Consider the following 14487-nt stretch of genomic DNA (forward strand, 5'->3'; position numbering starts at 1 on the left):
AAATTAAATGAGTGAGGCCTTCTCCGTGTTCCTGTAAGCAAGTGGCAGACAGGCATGCAGCCAGCTGGGAGGCTGTCACACCCGGGCCCCTGCCTAGAAGCCACCACCAGTGCCAGGCTGATGTTGGGAGGGAGCAGGGACCAGAGCCGGCAGCATGCCTTAGAGGCATTATCCTTGATCTCTAGAGAGCAGCATGTCTTTTAAAAGCTAGGAATGAAACGAACTAGAACTAGGGGTGGTGGAAGGGGAGGAGGGCGGGGGGTGGGGGTGACTGGATGGCGGGCACTGAGGGGGGCACTTGACGGGATGAGCACTGGTTGTTATTCTGTATGTTGGCAAATTGAACACCAATAAAAAATAAATTTATTATTAAAAATAATAAAATAAAGGCTAGGAATGTTGGGCAGTCCGGGTGGCTCAGCGGTTTAGCGCCTGCCTTCAGCCTAGGGCCTGGTCCTGGAGACCCAGGATCGAGTCCCACATCAGGCTCCCTGCATGGAGCCTGCTTCTCCCTCTGCCTGTGTTTCTGCCTCTCTCTCTCTCTCTCTCTCTCTCTCTGTCTCTCATGAATAAATAAAATCTTAAAAAAAAAAAGCTAGGAATGCGCCTGCACACACACGTGCACACCCAAAAACAAATATTCTCCATAAATCCATCCCTGGAAGGTGACCCTTGTTACAACATGTTGACCATGATCCCCGGACCAGTTTCTGTGCCTGTGCACGCTTACCACGGGCAGCTTTTGAGTCTGTTCACCCTTGCTTGGCCACAAGTCCTGGCCCTTTGCTCTCTTCCAGATACTTGGAAGGTAGACATGGGCAAGAAATTGTTCCAATGTCTGTCTCTCACAGCTGGAGGGTAGACAAATGTGAGGCAAAACAAGACAGTGTTCCTGTGTCTCAATGTCCTGGTCTTGACCTATGATGTTGCCTTAGGGGAAGCTGATGAAAGAAAGATGCACAGGACTGTGTACTATGTTTGCAAGTAACTAGAAGTCTAATTATTTCAAAATTGATAGTTAAAAATAGCATAGGATGCAGCCCTGGCATAAGCCTAAAGATAGGCTCAGGGGGCCGTTGGAATCCCTGAGAGCTGAAGGCCTCCTGCATGGCCAGCCTGGGCCTCACCCTTTGTTTCTGCTTGGCACAGGCTCAGACAGATTGGGAGTCACTCACAGCATCTGTGGGTCGAAGGATAAAATCCCCTGCAGGATCCTCCTGCCCACCCCTACCTCCAGTGACAGGGGTGACCTGAGTTTTTTCACAATCCAAGAGTCTCAGCCTGACTGCCCCTCATGCTCTGCAGATGTGCCCATCGAGAGCCTGCGCCTGCGCTTCGCCCTGCTCCAGTCCCTGAACACCACGCTGGAGACCTTCTTCCTGCCCCTGGTGGAGCTGCGCCAGACACCCATGTATGCCCACAGCATCGCAGCCCTGCTGAAGGAGGCCAAAGGTCAGCACCTGCGCCCGCCAGCACCACACCCCACAGTTACCAGCCTGGGAGGACCCTCTCCCTACACGTAACATACATGTGTCCGGATTAACAGAGCCCGGAGTGGTGACTTCAGTTAATCTCTGAAAAATTAAATTTACTAAAGTCTGCAGGGGCGCCTGGCTGGCTCTGTAAGAAGAGCATGTGACTATCTTGGGGTCGTGAGTTCAAGCCCCACATTGGGTGTAGAGCTGACTTAAATTGGTTGGTTAAGTGTCCAGCTCTTAATCTCAGTTTAGGTCTTGATCGTAGGGCCATGAGTTCAAGCCCCACATTGGAGCCTACTTAAAAAAAAAAAAAAAAAGCAGTGGCTGATTCACTGTCTGCCCCCTGCATCCCAGAGATGATCATCATCAATAGCTGAGTACCTGTCCTTTCAGATTTTCCTGTTTACATACAAATAGACACACATGATACTTCTAAAAATCAAAAGTGGATGGTATCCTAGCCTGTGTTATGTTCTGCACCTTCATCTTCTGGGGTTTTATTTTTCACCACTTCAGAAAATGCTACAGCAAGCCTCCTTGTACTTTATGTATTTCTGCCAGCAAGGTGCTTCCTGGGCGTGACAGTCTGGGGCTTATGTGCTACCATTTGGGCCAGTACTGACAAAGTGTCCCCAGAAAGTCAGGGACCTGATGGGCATCCCAGGAGACCCCAGTCAGCCCAGAGAAACAGCATGTCCTCCGCCAGGCCTTGGGCACGACAGGGAAGGCAGGCAGGCAGGCAGCCGCATCTGAGCCTCTGGCCCACATTACTCCCTTCAGGGCTGATCTTTTACGACACGAAGGTGACCGTCATGAATCGGGTCCTGAATGCCACAGTGCAGAGGACGGCTGACCATGCGGCCCCCGAGATCACTCTGGACCCACTGGAAATCGTGGGAGGTAAGATTATGCAGAGCAAGAAAATGCAGAGTGGCCATGGTTGAACAAAACATGCAGTTGATTTGTTGCACATGAAAGAGGCCTGTAGAAGGGAGTCCAGACATTCATCTGGCTGCTTCTGTCCTCCTCCTCGAGTGTCCCAGCACGTGGCTCCCACCTTCAGGGTCCCCTGGTGAGCCTGCATCCTGGGCACAAGAGGAAGAAGGGAGGCAGAAGGAGCTCTGCATATCCTGGAGCTTCACCTCTCCTGCACGGCTCACTGGAGAGCTGGCACAAGGCCACAGCTAATGGTGGGGGGGCGGGTGGGATGTGGAGATTTGTTCTGGTTGACCATGCTAGAGCTGGGGTCCCGGCATCAAATGAGAGGGGGCAGTGGCTCATGAGGTGGCCATGGCATGTGAACACACACACAGCATGGAGGGCACATACAGGAGGAAGTGAGAGAAGAGCATGGACCTGGGTGGGGGGTGCTCCCCTAGGGATAGAGAGGAGGCTGGGAGCCGCGTGCCTGAGGCATAGAAGATACTCCAGGAACAGAGAGAAGGCAGGGTGGCTAGAGCAGGGGCAGGGAAAGGGCCAAGAAGTAGGCACAGGCCTGGGGAGCATCTGTCCTGGGTGTTAGAGCAGATGACAGTGCTGGAAGGGTTTCCCTGGTTCCTGTCTCTTTGCAGGGGAGATCAGAGCTTCGGAAAACTCGTACTTCTGCCAGGCTGCCCGGCAGCTGGCCTCGGTGTCGTCATCTCAGCTTTGCGTGAAGCTGGCTAGTGGTGGCGACCCCACCTATGCCTTCAACATCCGCTTTACTGGGGAGGAGGTCCACGGCACCAGTGAGTGTAGCCCCTACCCAGCTCCTTGCAGCCAGTTAGGGGCAGGGGGAGGGGGGCTTTTTCTTGAGAGTGAACATACCTGGGGTTATTTTTAGTCTGCGGCACAGAAGCCAGGACTGGCCCCAGAGCCACCAGCCTGTCCAGGCCCTCCAGCCCCAGCCCCCAGGGACTTGCCCCGGCCTGGGCGGGAACCAGTGCTTGCCAGGGAATTCAGCCCAGCATCACCTGGGCTCAGGGACTGCACCTCTGATCATTGCTGAGAGGCAACCATAGAGATGCCATCAGTGCAGGTTAGCCTTATCCCCTAAGCTCAAGGTTCAGCTGGGTTCTTGTGTGTCCCGTGAGAGACAGCGTGCTGGGGGAGCCCTTCTGTCGTTTCCCCGTGTGGTGATGAGGGATAACATCAGAAAATGCTCCCTGGTAACCCTTTAAGCCATGCTTAGTGAGCCCCAGACATTCAGGAAATACTTCCCACTCTGGATGAGAGAAGAGACCCAGTTCTTCAGCCAGACGCAGCGGGAACGATGGCCGTTGGGGCAACTCCATCTCCCATCCCCATTCACATCCTTGCATCCCGTACTGGCAGGGCCTCCAGTCCTCTCAGAGTGCTCTTACCCACTGAGTACAGAGAGTATGTCAGGCCCACCCTCAACACCTGCCCTTCCTCGGAGCACCAAGACTGCACAGGAGACTTGACTGATAGGGAAACTGGCACGCCAGCAGGTAGCTTCCCCAAGGTCAGGCAGGTGGCTGGGGCACAAACCCAGGTCTGTCTGATTCCACGGCCCAGCCCTTGGCGACTTCAGCAGGCAGAAATCTGCTTCTCCACCGAAGCTGAGTGAGGACATTTGTCCCTGAGCAGGTCCTCTGCCTGGCTCAGACCAAGCAGTTGTGTCCACGCAACTATCCTCAGAGCTTCCGCCCCTAGGGCACTGACGGGGCAGGTACAGAGAGAGAAGACCCAGCCACAGAGAGGAGTTGGCCAGAAAGCCAAAGGCACGTGTGGAGTTAGAATCACTGAGGACCACAGCCGCCCGTTGCCCTCTGCAGGCATCCCTGCATCAGCCTGGCATTTAGACACTTAGATGCTCTCTGAGCAGATCCTGAGCACTGGGGTGGCGGGGGGGGCGGGGTGCAGGGCTGAGTAAAATGGGTGGCCCTTGGTACAACCTATAGTGACAGATGTGGGTCAGACAAGCCCGCAAATCAGTGTGAGCTTCTGGCTGCAGGAGGCGGCCCCCATGAGGGTCTGCATCTCATCTCCTTGAATCCTTGAAGCCAGCCCAGGATGTGGGTCCAGTTACTGTTCCTGTTTGATGGATTGGGTCACCAGGAAGTGATTTCCGGGGCCACCCAGCTAGTAAGTGGCACCATAGGACTTGACCCAAGGTCTCTCTGCCCTCGGGCAAATTTTCTGTCCCCTCTGGTACCGCTGCATCCAGGTCCAGCTGGGGATGGGGCCTGCGGGCAGGCTGGGCTGCGAGGGTCTCGATGCTGAGGGACCCCCTCTGTCCCACAGGTGGCTCTTTCAGGCACTTCCTGTGGCAGGTGTGTAAAGAGCTGCAGAGCTCCTCGCTGTCGCTTCTGCTGCTGTGCCCCAGCTCCGCTGTCAACAAGAACAAGGTAAGCTGCCCGAGGCCCGGGCAGCTGTGGGGTAGTGGCCCCGGGTTGGGTGTTTGTTGCCATAGGCCCTGTGTTCTCTCACTGCACCAGCGAGAGGGCTCTGGCTCAGGGGCGTGAGCTGGCGGTGCTTTCCTGCTGCCTATTGCAGACTCCTGTTCCCGGGCGGGAGCTCTGGTCAGTCACCTTGCCTCTGCTTCCATTCACAGGGCAAGTACATCCTGACCCCTAGCCCCATCACCTATGGGGAGGAGCAGCTGCTGCACTTCCTGGGCCAGTTGCTGGGGATTGCAATTCGAGCAGATGTCCCTCTTCCCCTGGACCTCCTGCCCTCCTTCTGGAAGACCTTGGTGGGGGAGCCCCTGGACCCTGAGCAAGACCTGCAGGAAGCAGACATACTCACCTACAATTACGTCAAGAAATTTGAGAGTGTAAGTGCATAGTACATCCTGGGGACAGCAGAGCTCCAGAGCAGTGTCCCCCGGGCTCACCACTGCCTCTGCAGCCCGCTGTCCCCTGGTCCTCTGTGCCGCGGGAGCCCAGCCTTCTGCCTGAAGACCGATGGGGATCTCTCAAAGAACAGAAAGGAGCCTGAGCCATCTCTGCCAGCTTATGTCATACGGACAGAAGCCCCTCTGGCTTCTTTTCCTGTTTGATAGCGGTGGAGTAGGAGTGACTGACATGCCATGACAGGCCTTCCAAAGACACAGGGGTGAAGGGTTCCCAGCAGCTGACTGAGCGGAGGTCTGGGAGGGGAACTACTACTGGCAGACCCGCTTTCGCTTTTAAGAACTTGGTTTCAGGGCCTCAGAGCCCAGATTGGCTCTTGGGGGTCACCTGAGATTGGCTGGGGAAGGGGTTGGGAACATGGCCCTCCTCCTTCTTGTGCTTGAGATACACAGAGATAGCGAGAGCACAGCTGTCTGCACACACAGACCAGCCCCCGAGGGGCTGTGTGCTCAGTGCTCCGCCTGCCAGCTGGTCCACAGTCATGGGGGCCTGCCGTGGGTCAGGCTTTGGGCTCTCACCTGGTATGTGAGGCCTGTAACGGAGGGCTGTGTGTACATGTCCTCATGATGAGGCCAGAAGGGAGGGAGGCTCAGAGAGAGCTGGCTGGGAACAGAGCCAGCAGTGGAATCTAGGCCTGTCCAGCTAAAAAGCCTCCTCAAGTTAGAGACAGGGTGTGGGGGCACCTCTGCCCCAGCCCTCCCCTTGGAGGCCAACTGCCTGTGTTCATGGGGGAGGAGACTGTGTCTGAGGCCTGGCTGTAGCCTGCTCTCAACAGAGCCTCAGCCGAAGGAGGCCTTTTTGCCAGGTGCTCTGCTGTCCTCCCCTCAGCTACCACTTGAGAGCAGCCAGCACGAGGGAGCACCAAAGCCAGGCTTTTGGATCAATGGTTGGCTTCTCAGCAGAAATGGGGATGACAGTGAGTTGTCTAAAGTCAAAGCAGTATGGCCCCCATGGGCTGGGGATATGAGTCTCTGCCAGGCACTGCTTTGAGAAGTCCTCCCAGTGCTGTGGGTAGCAGCAAGGGCCTGGGGCACACAGGGGATCTGAGACAGCATCCAGGAAGTCCAGCCAAGGCCTTTCTGAAGGGGTTGGGCAGAGCCTCAGAGGGTGCTGGGTGCAAACTGTATCAGGATTGAGGCACACGAACCAAGAAGAAATACTCTGAATTTTGGGCATTTGTGCCTGTAGCCTTCACAGGTCTACTCTCCTCTGGGCCAGATCCAACCATCTTCTCGGTAGCCCAGCATGCACATCAATGTCTTTTGGACCCTGATTTTGGTTTTTAAAATGATTTGCTTTTAAAACTAAATATGGATAGATTTGGCTTCAGGCAAGGCTGAATGGCATTATCAGTAATTAGTTTCAATATGGCCCCCAATAGTACAAGATGTACCATCTTACAGTCACATCCACACCAGTGAAAGAAGGCTGCTGCTTCCAAATGGTAACAGAAAAAACCCGTGCAATTTGGGTCTCATTAGCCAGGCCTCGGCCACATACCCAACCCTGAATTCATGGCAACTCTGATTGGGCAGGCCTGTGCCATGTGCACCTTCATAATGACCGAGGGTAGTCCCTGTCCAAACAGTGCCTGGGGTTTACCCAACTGGAGACTGGAGTTCCATCTTCCAGGGGTCCTTGGGAGTGGGCCAGGCCGTTAGCCTCAGTCTTCCTCTGCCCTCCAGATCAACGACGAGACTGAGCTAGAGGCCCTGTGTGCCGAGATTGCCTCTCAGCACCTGGCCACCGAGAGCCCTGAGGGCCCCAACAAGCCATGCTGCAGGTTTACCTACCTGACCATGACGGGCGAGGAGGTGGAGCTGTGCAGCCGTGGCCGGCACATCCCTGTGGCGTGAGTGTGTGTGCACACAATGGGGACAGACCAGTCTGGCTGAAGGGATGTCCCAGCAGCACCTGGACTGTGGCAGCCTGGGCTGGGGCGGGTGACAGATGGATGTCACCAGTTAGAGGAATGTGAAGCAGGATTTGGGGTGCCAGCAAGGGTGGAATGTGTTCAACAAAAGGACTTTGTATTAAGAAAATTACAGCTGTGAGGTGGGTGACACCCAGAGGCAGGAGAGGAGTTCACGGGGTTCTCAGAACCAGGACATCCAGTGTCTGGGACAGTGGGTATGGCCCTGAGACCCAGGGGCCACCCTGGCACTCTCCCTCACCAGGTCCCCTCCCTCACTGCCCCCCTCCCCCCACACCTGCAGGTGGGAGAACAAGGACATCTATGCAGCAGCCATCCGGAGCCTACGGCTGCGGGAGCTACAGAACGCTGAGTGTGTGACGGCCGTGAGAGCAGGCCTGGGCGCCATCATCCCCCTGCAGCTGCTCACAACACTCAGCCCGCTGGAGATGGAGCTGCGTACCTGCGGCCTCCCTTATATCAATCTTGAGTTCCTCAAGGTCAGCAGCCTGGGTGGGCCGGGGAGTCAGGCTTTGGCAGCAGGGACCTGCCCGGGTACTCTCTGTGTGCCAGGTGCTCTGTCCCCATGTGTGGGGGAGCCATGCCCCCCCCCCCCACAGTTGAGTAAGCCAAAGCTTAGCAGAAGTCACTTTGGAGCATGTGGCAGGGTCAGCTTCACACCCAGATCACTGGCCTCCAGGCCCATGTCTTCAGCCACATGCCAAGGTGGAGGCCATTCTTGCAGAGCCCCATCCATGCCCCAACCAGCTTCTCTTGGGCTGGACCCTGGCCTCCCAGGGTTCCTTCTTTCCAGCTGCAAGACCTTGCCCCAGTGACTTCCCATCCAGGGGGAACAGTGACAGGACCTGCCGCCCCCCCCCCCCCCGTGTCCAGGGGTAACCTTGGTCGAGCCTCCCTGCCGCACTGATGTGCAGGCTGCAGTCACCCAAACAGGTGGCTTGGCCTAGGGAGGTCCTGGGTCTGCTCACATCTTGGGGGGCCTTTCTTCCTCAGGCCCACACCATGTACCAAGTGGGGCTGATGGAGACGGATCAGCACATTGAGTTCTTCTGGGGGGCGCTAGAGACGTTTGCCCAGGAGGAGCTGTGCAAGTTTATCAAGTTTGCCTGCAACCAGGAGCGCATCCCATTCACCTGCCCCTGCAAAGATGGGGGCCCTGACACAGCCCACGTGCCCCCCTACCCCATGAAGATTGCCCCCCCAGATGGCACAGCAGGTACTGGCCTCACCTCAGCATGTTCCAAGTGGGGACACACAGGCCCTATGGGAGGAAGGGTGGGGGGCAGGTGCCATGTGCCTCTCAAACCTAACCTTGGCCAAGAGGCAGTACAGGCCTAAGGTTGACATATTCTGATACTTAAAACATTTCTGGATTTTTAGCTTTTTAAATTTTCCAACTTTTAAAAAAAGATTTTATTTATTTATTAATGAGAGAGACAGAGAGAGCGTGGCAGACACAGGCAGAGGGAGAAGCAGGCTCCCTACAAGGAGCTTGATGTGGGACTCGATCCCGGATCCAGAGATCCCACCCCGAGATGAAGGCAGATGCTCAGTCGCTGAGCCACCCAGGCATCCCTCCAATTTTTAAATGTAGGAAAAATAAAATAAAGCCTTCTGCTGGCCAAACAAACCTATGTACAACCAGAGTCCCTCACAAGTCAGCAGTGTGGTGCCTGTGCTGTACCATGGTTGTGTCTGCCATTCTCTCCTCGGAAATCTTTTGCCCCCACCTTGCCTCTCCTTCTGGGCCTTGGGGTTAGTTCAGAGCTGCCCAGAGAAGGCCTCTCTGGGATCGTAACCCTGGCCTCCTAATACTGGCCTGGCGGGGTTTTTTGCAGGTTCCCCAGACTCTCGCTACATCCGAGTGGAGACCTGCATGTTCATGATCAAACTTCCCCAGTACTCCTCTCTGGAAATCATGCTGGAGAAACTTCGTTGTGCCATTCACTACCGTGAAGACCCCCTAAGTGGCTGAGGGAAGGGAGCCCCAGAGTGAATCCGTCACTGAGGCACCACTCCGCCGGCTTGGGAAGCCTGCCACTGAGGGCACGTCTCTCCAGGCCCTACGTGAGGAGTTGGCGACATTTTGCTTTTCTGAACTTCTGTCCACATTCCAGGGCTTCCTGGAAGACTTAACCTTTTGTATTTGTATGTTTCGTGATGGGTTGGTTCTTTTACTACCTGTTTGTGGTATGTTTGTAGGATAGCTTAGTTCCCAGGCAGCCTGTGTCTCATTTGATCTTCCTGGACATTGTCTTTCATGGCCACTGGATTCTGATGCTGAAAGGCCCCCCCCCCCCCCCCCCCCGTTAGTTCCACCCAGCAGGGAGTGGGGGGGGGGTGAGATGCCAATGGCCACACACAGCATCCTGTTCTCTGCAGAGCATCTTCACAACTAAGCCTGTGGCCCTGCCCTGGACGCAGCTCCTGCAGCCGTCCTTGCATCTTAAGGTGGCCGGGTCAGTTACTCAGACATGGGAGGCTTACACCGGGAAAGCTTCCCGTGTTAATCTTCTGGCTCTGGAATGTGGTTCATCGGCTGTATTTTTCTGAGGAAAAGCCCCCGGTGGTTCCCCCATCCCTACTCCCCCCAGACAACTCTCAGCTGTCCCTTCTGGGCCTCTGGTCTGACAGTTCTCTGCTGCGTGTTCTCAGAAGCCCACAGGTCCATCCTGACCCTAGCGCATAGCCAGGCGTGTCTAGCTCCAGGAGCAGAGGGGGACACTGCAAGGAGGAGGGACAGTGCTCGAGTGGGGCCTTTTTCTGAGATTCTGAACAGGAAAGCACATAATTCAAGCCAAACCCCCCGTTTTGTACTCAGAAGCAGCCCACCCTCACCATAGTGTTTGTGAACGGGCCTCACCCCATTTTAAAAAGAGCTGACTGAGGTGCTCTGCTCAATTCAGGGTAAACTTCAGTGACTAAGACCTTCCAAGGCCCACTGTGGGATCATTCTGCCCCTTGGGCCAGACCCACCCCACACCCCCTTGCCACCCCGTGTGAGCGTGTGTGCCAGGGCTGAGCTGCTCCAGGCTCACCCACTGCCCCCATTGCATTCGTGCCCCAAACAGGTCTTTGTCCGATGGTACTTTGTTCACAAGCAGCATATGCCATCTTGTTGGACACTGTCATTTCGGGCCCTGCCAGTTCTCATGGAATTGCATCACTGTATTTATTGTATAATATTGTGAATACTGAAAGTTTGGAGTGCGTGCTGACTAGAAGGCTCTGGAGTGTGAATGCTGGGGAGAGAAAGCTGTGCTTCTTTCTCTGCTGTGGCCCTGGCCTGTCAGAAAGATGTATGGATTTTAGAGTTAGAGCCATTAGGATCCATCTCCTCCCTCTTATTCTTAGGAAATGCATCAAGGACCATTAATAGAAGTGATTCCCCAACCTAAGGAAAAGCTAAAACCGGATTAATCCTTCTGGCTGCATTGGTTACATTTGATGCAGGAGCAGTCCGGTATGGAGGTGAGCGCCTGCAAGCAGTTTCCCTGCTTGAAAGGAAGAGGGTTGGCTGCTGCCTCCTAGCGGTGAGAGCCCCATTGAGTGGGGGTCACACCAGGATGTAGTCCTGACAAGGATCCTCTTATTTCTGCATAACGAAAGAGCCTCTGGATTAGAAGACGTGGTTCTTCCTCTCTGTATTTTTACATTCTTGGTCCCTTCCAATCCTTCCCATCCCTTGAATGGACTCAGAATTGTCAGCTACCTCCCCAAAGGGGGTTTGGGAAGCTTCTTTTGGCCCATCACTTGGTGACAGCTGTGAGTGAGATGCTGCTGCTAACATGACTGCTTCTCCCAGAGAGCACATTGAGAGGTCCAGACCGATTCAAACCTTGGCCCTAAAAAAAAAAAAAAGAAAGAAAAAAAAAAAAAGAAAAAGTGTGCTGTAAAGTTATTTGATGTATATTTATTATAATTATTTATGGTTGCATTTAACAAAGTTTTCATTCAGTTTGATGCTATTTACACCATTGCTGTGTAAAGGAAGCTCACTACAGGAAAAAAGTCGCACCAATAAATAACCTTCATCTAATTTTGATCTACCTGAAGAGTTGTGTGATCATCTACTCACTGAAAAGACTCAGAGGCTGACAGGCTTAGATGGCTGTGCTACTGAAGTGCTGGCCAGTGTTTGGGAATTTAGCCTCCGCACTTGATGTGATTCTTACTCCATCATGCTTACAAACTACCCCTTCCTCCCATTTGACTCTTTGAGGCTGGTTTTCAGATAGGAAGTGTGATTGAAGGGATGGAAACCAAAGTTGGAGCTAAACCTAACTGCATGTTCTGTCCTCTGCTCATAGTGGAGCTCCTGTATAGCCTCTTATGCCAGTGTGAGGATTTTCCTCAAGTGGATCATTGCATTGGAAGAGTCTAGGCCATTCTTAGACCACATATCCTCCCTTGGGAGCTGGCAGTGAATTTATCTACTATCTACTGTATGGGAAATGCAGAGACGATAAAAAGACTTCGTGCTGCTTTCCTAAGATCCATGGTTCTGTCCTCTTGCACAACTGTCCCTTGCCACCCCCAAAGGGAACCCTGTGGTCTGCATTCAGGAAAATCCAGTCTCCTTGACCTGCTTATCACCTCCTCCTGCTCCATGGGAATCCTCACACAGACCCACTTAATTCTTCTTCCTTTGACCGTACCTTACTTGTACTTAATAAATGCTAACTTTTAGTGGAAGTGTCCCACCTATGTCTTTATTATAGGAAGAGCAAGAGTCCTCTTGGATGAGGAACAAGCAACTTTTCCTTCTGTCTGTTGCCTCAGGGTGCTAGAAACAGCAAAAACAACCACTCACGGCTAAGAGAAGACGTCTGTGGGACAAGAGAAACTGGGGAGTGAGGTGCCTCAACTGGAGACACCTTGCTGAGCACAGCAATGATTCTCCTCTCCAGAATGGCTGAGGCCATCTTTTTTTAAAAAGAGTTCCTTCTTTAAAAAAAGCAAGTATATTCAAAACTACATTATCCAATAATAGATGGCATCCATCCTCATTGGTCATCAGGGAAATGCATAATAAAATCACAACAAAATCTATACAGCCACCACCAAAAAGGGCTAGAAAGACAATACTATGGTTGGGGGAATATGTGGAACCAACCACATACTGATGTGGGGAAGGTAACCTACAATACCTTTGGAAAACTGGTACCCTCCACTACACATCCCCTAAAGCCAGCAATCTCCTAGGTGTAATCCAACAGAATACATACACATGTTCACCAAAAGTCGTGTATAGAATGTTCACAGCAGTAATAGTAATAGCCACATTGGCACACACTGGAATACTGTAGAGGAAGGAAAGCAAACAATTGCTACATGCAACCATGTGAATGAGTCATAAACACAGTGTTCAACAAAAGAAATCAAGCATTGGATCAATATTAAATCATTTAATAATGAAAATGGTGAAAAGTAACTGATCTATTTTAACATTAAAAGTCAAGATAGTGGTTGTCTTGGGTCCCAGAGGAGAATGGGAGTCTTGAGGGGTGTTCCGGTGTCTTGGTGAATGTTTCTGATATGGGTGGTGAGGACAGATTATGTGTTCACAGTGAGCTGCATACTACCATGCACTTTTCTATAGGGATGTGCTACTGTATGGATAGTTTCTTAAAAATACAAGTACTCCAGGGCACCTGGCTACTTCAGTAGAGTATGCCACTCTTGCTCTAAGGGTCAAGTTTAAGCCCCATGTTGGGCTTGGTGTGCCTACTTAAAAAACAAACAAAAAAAATCCCAATGCCTCAGTGTCCTCCCACCACCACCATAAAATACAGGTATACCAAAATGAGAACATCAAGAAATAAAAGCACACATTCTATCATCATGAAACTAAAATCATTTCAATCCACAATTTCTGAAAGAACAACTATTGGAAGAATAAATGACTTAAGAGCACATCATGGGAAGCAATCTTATTTGTACCTTCCTCAAAAAAATTCAACACTGTAAAGGGAAGAAGGAATCAGAGGCCCCATGTGCCAGGAGAAAAACAAAGATTGTAAATTCATGTTAAGGTGCAGAAGTTCAACCCCATCACCCTGAAGAAAGCCAGAAGTCCTACTCAGGAGAAACCACCTGAGCAGCTGAGACTCCAGCCCCACCCTAGGCTTACACAGCAGCCTGGAAGACCCTTTTTTGGACACAGAGAGGCAGCTACAGATTCTGACAGCAGGAGCTCTCCAGTGAAAATACCAGCCTGTTGCCCTACAGTGAACAATTAAGGAAGCTTCTCATTTTTAGTGCCCCAGTCTTAGAGACAGCCAAGAAACAGATTTGAGGAAAAGTCTATAATACACCAAAACAAAAATTACAGAGTTGAACAAGATATCTAAGAAACAACTATGGCACAAAGTATGAGAACAGGTAGTGCATCAGGTGTCTGGCTGGCTCAGTGAAGCACGCAACTCTTGGTCATGTTGTGAATTTGAGTCCCACACTGAATGTAGAGATTACTTAAAAATAAATAAAATTAAATTAAATAAATAAATAAATAAAGTACTGCACCCATTGAGTAAAAGGCTGTGGAGAGAATAAAAGGTTTTGGAAATATCAGAAACATTTAATGTAAGGATGAAAGGATAAAGTTGAGGAACTCTCCCATAAAGTAGAGTAAAAAGACTATGAAAGAAAAAAGGGATCAAAGAGGGCCAACATCCAACTATCATTGGAATTCTGCAAAGAGAAAATGAGAGAAACTACCAAAATAACACAAGATAATTCTGAAAAACAAGAGGTCACAAGTTTCCAAAGTGCTAAGTGTCCAGCTCTTTAAATGGAAAAAATCCATACAGACATACAAGGGAAAGTCTTTAAATACCACATCCTAAAAAGCTTCAAGGGGAAAAATTACGTCCAAATCAGAATTGGCATCAGGGTTTATAACAATCTAAAAGGTAATGCTTTCAGGACACTTCCAATTCTTACCATGATAGAGAAACAGAAACCAGACTTAACCTCCCCACTTTAACAACTAAAATTAAAAAACCTGATGTGGGGCACCTGGGTGGCTCAGTTCACATGTCCGACTTGATCTCTGCTCAGGTCTTAACCTCAGGCTCCACACTTGGGTGTGGCGCTTTACTTAAAAAATGATCTGGGGGCGCCTGGCTGGCTCAGTCATGACAGCATATGATTCTCGAAATCAGAGTCATGAGTTGAAACCCCATTTCTGAAATTAAAAAATCTAGGGGGAGGGGCA

At 51.8% G+C, this 14487-nt stretch overlaps 1 protein-coding gene across 9 annotated transcripts in view; it reads left to right on the top strand.

Moving 5' to 3' along the window:
* The window catches only part of HECTD4 (HECT domain E3 ubiquitin protein ligase 4), a 189096-nt gene extending 177139 nt beyond the window's left edge, over window positions 1-11957 (top strand). For all 9 annotated transcript variants that reach the window (XM_055322034.1, XM_055322036.1, XM_055322035.1 and 6 more), the window contains 9 exons: window positions 1306-1452; window positions 2259-2378; window positions 3050-3205; window positions 4725-4828; window positions 5035-5256; window positions 7021-7187; window positions 7552-7747; window positions 8262-8484; window positions 9107-11957. In XM_055322034.1, the coding sequence (XP_055178009.1) occupies window positions 1306-1452; window positions 2259-2378; window positions 3050-3205; window positions 4725-4828; window positions 5035-5256; window positions 7021-7187; window positions 7552-7747; window positions 8262-8484; window positions 9107-9243 (1472 nt within the window). In that variant the 3' untranslated portion in view covers window positions 9244-11957. The remainder of the gene's footprint in view (window positions 1-1305; window positions 1453-2258; window positions 2379-3049; window positions 3206-4724; window positions 4829-5034; window positions 5257-7020; window positions 7188-7551; window positions 7748-8261; window positions 8485-9106) is intronic.
* Window positions 11958-14487: the final 2530 nt, after the last annotated feature.

This window comes from Nyctereutes procyonoides, unplaced genomic scaffold (genome assembly GCF_905146905.1).
Source record: "Nyctereutes procyonoides isolate TBG_1078 unplaced genomic scaffold, NYPRO_anot_genome, whole genome shotgun sequence".
Classification (NCBI taxonomy): Eukaryota; Metazoa; Chordata; class Mammalia; order Carnivora; family Canidae; genus Nyctereutes; species Nyctereutes procyonoides.